Below are 7,069 nucleotides of genomic sequence, written 5' to 3' on the forward strand. Positions count from 1 at the left end.
CCTGGACAGGAAGTCATGTGATCAGTGTGGTACCTGGACAGGAAGTCAGGTGATCACAGAGTCCTGTCTCTTTGGCGTCTCCAACACAGCTGTTGCCGGAGGAGGAAGGGGCGGGGTTAGTACAGGAACGAGAACGTGTTTTGGTCGATGCACTGCCTTCTGGGATACAGGAAGTAGAACACTGACTCCAACTGGACCATTCTGTCCAACCACCATGAACTGGATCTGGGGGAGAGAGAGAGAGAGAGAGAGAGAGAGAGAGAGAGAGAGAGAGAGAGGTGAGAGAGAGAGAGAGAGAGAGAGAGAGAGAGAGAGGTGAGAGAGAGAGAGAGAGAGAGAGAGAGAGAGAGTAATTACATCTAAAATGTCATTTAGATGGCTTTTTTTATATAGACCGATGTCAGGCAATTTTCGGGGACTGCTCATAAATCGCATAGATCACATGAGACTGACACATCTCACCAGTAAGACTCCTAATCTGTCACACTGCTGACATCAGTATGACATCACACCGTACACAAATGACCCTTATATAAGACCGGCATTATCTACCGACAGATTAGTAACAAGATGTCAAAATCATTGAAGGTTTACCCTACTAACCAACTGTTTACCATAGCAACCATGTGTTTTACCTTAGCAACCAACTGTTTACCCTAGCAACCAACTTTTTACCACAGCAACCATGTTTTTTTTACCCTAGCAACCAACTGTTTACCCTAGCAACCAATTGTTTACCATAGCAACCATGTTTTCTTACCCTAGCAACCAACTGTTTACCCTAGCAACCAACTGTTTACCATAGCAACCATGTTTTTTACAGGGCCTGGGATTGATGACATCAGAAATCTCCATATATGGGCATGAAAGGGATTTTGTTTCTGTAAATATGTCTGTGGGGTGCCACATTTGGAATAAAACACTTACATCACACATCTGGATATCCATACAGCCCATCTAGTTTGCCTGTGTCCATTTATGCCCATATATCTGATGACATTGGGACAATGATCTCCATATATGGGCATAAAACTTATGTTAATTAGTAAAGCCTGGGGATCTCCATATATGGGCATGAGGGGTACCCTAAAAGGGCATCATCTGGGAATAGCAAATATAGTTATCCTAGAAAGTGAAAATCTTACATCAAAGGCCATAACTACCTACCTACCACCATACTGCATTCCTCATTAAACTACCTACCAGTAAGATGCCTAAGGGAAAAAAGCAAAGGGCGAGGTTGCACCATTTCTTGGTCTTCTGGCCAGTGATGTATATCGGACCATTTAACCATATATGGAGACATCTGGTACCCAAAGATATTCACAGATATGGGCTTAATATTGATGACATAAGGGATCTCCATATATGGGCGTAAAAGGGATTTGGTTCCCCTGGCATCACAGGGATCTCCATATATGGGCATAAAATGGATTTGGTTACCCTGGCAACACGGGGATCTCCATATCTCCATATATGGGCATAAAAGGGATTTGGTTCCCCTGGCATCACAGGGATCTCCATATATGGGCATAAAAGGGATTTGGTTCCCCTGACATTACAGTGATGTCAGTGGCTGGTTCTACAGAGGGGATCTCCATTTATGGGCATAAAAGGGAATGTATGTATGATGATGTCAGATATCATAGACGTCATAGGACTTTCACATAACGAATAACTGAGTAAGCATGTAAACCCGTAAAATCTATATTTGGGCATGGCTGATTTATGACCTCATCATGATGACACGAGCAAACACAGCTGAATTGTATAAATGATCAGTGCAGAAACCAACAGAAGTATTTGACCAAGACTCTTCGATTTAAACATCAACAAAGGTGTGACGTTTGTTGATGGTCACGTGTGACGTGTGACGGACGGACGGACGGACGGACGGACGGACGGCCGGTGGAGGTTTTCATAGTAAACTGCTCCCTGACGGTCGCAATTAAAACATCTTTAAGGTGCTTTCAGACAGCCTCCGTGGACCCAGAGTCAAGGCGTATGGAATACAATTCAAAACGGCTCTGGCACATAGGTGTGTCTTGGGCAGTGCAGTCACTCTGTTGGATCGCTTCCCTGTCATTCCCCACAGCCACACCTACACGCACAGCAGAGCTGCTTTCATTGGCTTCACGGAGCTCACCGATGAATACGATTTGAATAAAGTCGGTTGAGATGAACTTTATTCAAATTAGATCTGTCCTTGTCAGTCCGTCAGACACGGCACATCAGTGAGAACTTATCGTATCGTTCTAGACGGATATTGGACATGAATGGGATGCATGCGTTTTCACGGATTTCAGCAGACAGACAGTATAGATTAGTGTGACAGATAGACATACAGACAGAAAGTATAGATCAGTGTCATTGTTGAAGTCATTGTTGTCATTGTTACCTAAACAGGTCAGCTCCACACTGGAGAAGGATCTATCCGAGCTCACATCTCCGCTACACTCCATTAGTGCAGATTCACTTCCATCACAGGATAAAGGAGAAATCCACCATACAGGTTGACGTTTAGAAGCTCCTCTCTCTTGTGTAGAACCTTCAGATCCACATCCCAGCTGTCTACACACTACAGATGCTTCCAAATGGTCCCAGGAAGAAGAATAAGTACCCACTGGTCTCCACTCTCCCTGGTGTTTGATCTCCACTACACCAGTGCAGCGTCTGGTTCCTCCCACCAACCTGACATCACCAGACTCTGTACACACACAATAGAAGACACTCAAATAAATTATTATTATATTACTTTGATTAGAACAAAACCTTCTAGGTTACAATCTATTCTATTTATTTATTTGTTTATTTGTTTATTTATTTATTTATTATTTATTTATTTATTTGTTTATTTATTTGTTGATGCTTGTTTACCTGTTGTGAAGAGAGAGACCTGGAGAGCTGGAGAGAAACATGATCACATTAATGAGTCAGTGTGTGTGCTTCCATATATGGCCAAGTGCCCTGACATCACCAGTATTAAGCCCATATCTGGGAATGCCCATATATGGACATATTGTGTCAGTCATAACCATTGTGGTCAATCCCTGATGGCATCAATATTAAGCACATACTGTATCTGGGAATGCCCATATATGGACATATTGTGTCAGTCTCATGATACCTAGCTTAGTGCGCAATGTGAGTCACACTTGTCCTTGTCCCTTTTATGCCCCTAAACCAACACCTAAACGGAGAACCGTGATGGCATCAATATTAAGCCCCCGTCTTGGAATAGCCATGCATATATGGACATATTGTGTCAGTTTCTGTTGTTTCAACGTAACCACTCTTTAGGGCGAGGTCGCTTCTCGCCCTTAGGTAATCAATGTTATAGTGTTTGTTCAGTAACAGTGTTAAATAGTTCTATATTGTGACAGTAATATCATTGCTATAGAGTGTTTGTTCAGTAACATTGTTAAATAGCTCTATATTGTGACAGTAATCATTGCTATAGAGTGTTTGTTCCGTAATAGTGTTAAACAGCTCTATATTGTGACAGTAGTCATTGCTATAGAGTGTTTGTTCAGTAACAGTGTTAAACAACTCTATATTGTGACAGTATTCATTGCTATAGAGTGTTTTGTTCAGTAACAGTGTTATATAGCTCTATATTGTGACCGTAACCATTACTATAGAGTGTTTGTTCAGTAACTGTTAAATAGCTCTATATTGTGACAGTAATCATCGCTATAGAGTGTTTGTTCAGTAACAGTGTTAAATAGCTCTATAGTGTGACAGTAATCATTGCTATAGAGTGTTTGTTCAGTAACAGTGTTAAATAGCTCTATATTGTGACAGTAAACATTGCTATAGTGTCTCCATGTCTCCAGCAGGTGGCAGTATAATTTTGAATCAGTAAAGATTTAACAGCTTCAGTAGGATCTATATATCTTATATCAGATCTACTTACCTTGAAGGAGTAGAAAGGTCACACTCAGCCACAGGGTCATCTTCATCCTGTCTGCTGCACGCACGCGCACGCACGCGCACGCACACACACACACACACACACACACACACACACACACACACACACACACACACACACACACACACACACACACTGTCTGTCTCCTATCTATCCATATGACCACATCATTTCAGTCAGCAGAAGGCTCGCTCTCTGCACAGAGTCCTGTGAAGATGTCTCTCAGTAAAACAGATTCATGAAGGTATCAAAGTGAAGGAATATCTGCTCTCTGGGTCATTTCTTAAGAACTGATTAATTAATTAACCCTTAGCTGAGAGAGATATGAAGCAGGGACCCCTTAGCTCGGACCTGTGCATTGTGCGGCCCAGGGGCCTATCTATGCAGCCCTTTGGTTCACTCTGACCGGCCCTTGTAGGGTTAATGGCAAATTACAAAATAAACACATTTTCTAATTTGACTTCATGCATGGACTAAAGCAGCATTTCTTTTATTTTGAAGTTTTTTTATTCACGTACATATGGACGCAAGGTGTTCATACACACATTCATTACATTCACCCATTCACACACACGCACGCACATGCACGCACGCACATACGCACGCACGCACGCACGCACGCACGCACGCACGCACACACACACACACACACACACACACACACACACACACACACACACACACCCATTCACACACATTCATCCACCGATGGCAGAGGAAACCATGCAAGGCACCAACCTGCTCATCAGGAGCAACTAGGGGTTCCGGACCGAGCAAGCGGACACGGACGGGGACTGAGCGGGAGCTGATGTGTGAGCGGGAGCTGATGTGTGAGGATGGACGGACGTTCTCTCGGCTGACGGACGGACGGACGCTCGGACGGACGCTCGGACGTCTGTCCGTCTGAGCGTCCGTCCGTCCGTCGGTCCCGTCCGTCTGTCCATCTGAGCGTCCGTCCGGGTAACATGTCATTAGGTCAAACACCCTTTGGATCGACCACTAAAACCTAACCCTCACCCTAACCCTAACTCTCACCCTAAGGGTCGTTTCATACCGTTATAAGGAGCCTAACTAATTTCGGTTCGGGAGTGCTCCCCGACCCGAAATTATTTAGGTTCGGGGGGAGTTCATCCATACTTTCTTAACGGCTAGTGCCTAGTCGCTTGTAAATATTGGAGGTCCATGGCATGACGACGTTTGTGGCCGATACATGAGCGTTGCAGGGCGGATATATATCTGATTGACCTCGCGCTGCAAGCTGAATGACTGGAAGTCCATTAAGTAGCAGGCAGCTCCAGCAGGCAGCAGCACCAGTGACGGGGACACGGGGTCTCTTCTCTCTCTCTCTCTCTCACTCACTCTCACAAACGCTCAACATTTAATCTACAAGCTCACATTATAGACGTGCCGCGGCCGCCTCATTTGCTGCATGCATATCATCATGCAGTCACAACTCGTCGTGGAAAACCTATCAACACGGAACATTAGCAGAGTTGTGTCTATGCTTTTCTTTTCTCTTTAAAACGGTCGGCGAGAAGCGACCAAAGCTCTCTCTCTCTGTGTGTGTGTGTGTGTGTGTGTGTGTGTGCGTCACGCGCGCGCCTGCCTGCCATCACTCAGACCCAGCTGCTGTCTGTATTCGCTATGAAACACTCAATACACGGCGTCCACAATCATTTGGAAGTCGGCGTGTCTCCCTCCCAGAAACGAACGCTGTTTCCTTGGATTCACAGCCGAGAATATGCACTTGAAGCCGGGCTGAATGAATGATAAGACACCGCTAAGTAACGAAATTAAGTCGGGAGGTCACAACATTTAGGCAGCACCGTAGAGCCGACTAAAGTCGGTTGACGCCCCCCCGAACCGGGAATGGAAACCCATATTTGGGTCTGGACTCTGGACACTGCCGAACCGAAATTAGTTAGGCTCCTTATAACGGTATGGATCGACCCTAACCCTCACCCTCACCCTCACCCTATGGGGCAGTCCCCGTCCATCTGTCCGTCCGAGCGTCCGTCCGTCCAACCGAGCGTGCGTCCGTCCATCCTCAAACATCAGCTCACGCTCACGCTCACAGCCCGTCCTCACACATCAGCTCCCGCTCACACATCAGCTCCCGCTCAGTCCCCGTCCGTGTCCGCTTGCTCCGTCCGGACGCGGACAGTCCGTTCAGCGGCTCTTACTGGAGACTTGGCCTGAAAACTTTGAAGACCCCTGCCCTAAAGTTTTAGTATTTAACATTATGGTCCTTCAGAAACGTCACTCCAACACACATCACAACTATATGTCAACGTCTATAACTAGTATGTCAAAGTCTTACCTCCGGAATGTGTCCACATATGTTTGTTCTGTGTTCAACACAGCTAGAACGGGCCTTCCTCTGACTGGCTGGCTGGCTGCAGTGGCGTCAGTTCAGAAAAAGCTAAGGTATGGCAACATGACTGGTCTTGCACGCGCGCGAGACACCAGTCATGTTGCCATACCTTAGCAACAGGCATGATACCTTTTTTTTAAGAAGTACATTTTATTTCATTTGAATTTTTTCGGTTGTTCAAGAGTGCAGCTAAACCTGGCGTGTTAGTAAACGTGCCACAATTAACAATAATGCATTGCACCTGTGCAGCTGACCTGCGGAACCTGGGAATATACCATTTTTTCAAGAATATAATTATAATACCTTGTTAAAGTGACCATTTTGTTAAATTTTGCATTTGTAGTTATTTTACTGTAATTTAACAACATAATAGCCAGCACAGATAGACAAAGAGACATGCATGGATTTATATTTAAAAGTAACTTTTATGTTCCCCCCTGGACCCAGGGTATGGCAGCTGCATACCAGGGTATGGCAGCTGCATACCCCTGCCATACCCAATTGACGCCCCTGGGGCCTTCCTCTGACTGGCTGGCTGACTGACTGTGTTCAACACAGCACGGGCCTTCCTCTGACTGTGCAAAAGCAACTGTGTAAATATTTATAATCCTGTGGACCATGACCCGGTCCCACACATTTTAACCCGAGATGCTCTCTTAAAGGAGTAGTTCATCCCAAAATGACTTCTTTCCTATTGATTACTCACCCCATGGGGGCTTGAGTTCAATCATGTTTTTGAGTTTTTGTCACATTCCTATAAG

The 7,069-nt window shown here is 45.1% G+C and overlaps 1 protein-coding gene across 2 annotated transcripts in view; it reads right to left on the bottom strand.

The window, feature by feature from the left end:
* LOC308300732 (uncharacterized protein) overlaps nt 1-6,331 on the bottom strand; it is a 52,741-nt gene extending 46,410 nt beyond the window's left edge. The window contains exons 1-5 of one of the 2 annotated variants that reach the window (XM_080744625.1): nt 6,255-6,331; nt 3,917-3,970; nt 2,878-2,904; nt 2,399-2,707; nt 34-225 (exon numbers count right to left, since the gene is read on the bottom strand). In XM_080744625.1, coding sequence (XP_080600751.1) covers nt 34-225; nt 2,399-2,707; nt 2,878-2,904; nt 3,917-3,970; nt 6,255-6,273 — 601 coding nt within the window. In that variant the 5' untranslated portion in view covers nt 6,274-6,331. The remainder of the gene's footprint in view (nt 1-33; nt 226-2,398; nt 2,708-2,877; nt 2,905-3,916; nt 3,971-6,254) is intronic. The other variant, XM_080744626.1, reaches the window with a different exon arrangement.
* Between the last annotated feature and the right edge of the window lie 738 nt (nt 6,332-7,069).

This window comes from Nannobrachium achirus, assembly GCF_963921795.1.
Source record: "Nannobrachium achirus genome assembly, chromosome: 16".
Lineage (NCBI taxonomy): Eukaryota > Metazoa > Chordata > Actinopteri > Myctophiformes > Myctophidae > Nannobrachium > Nannobrachium achirus.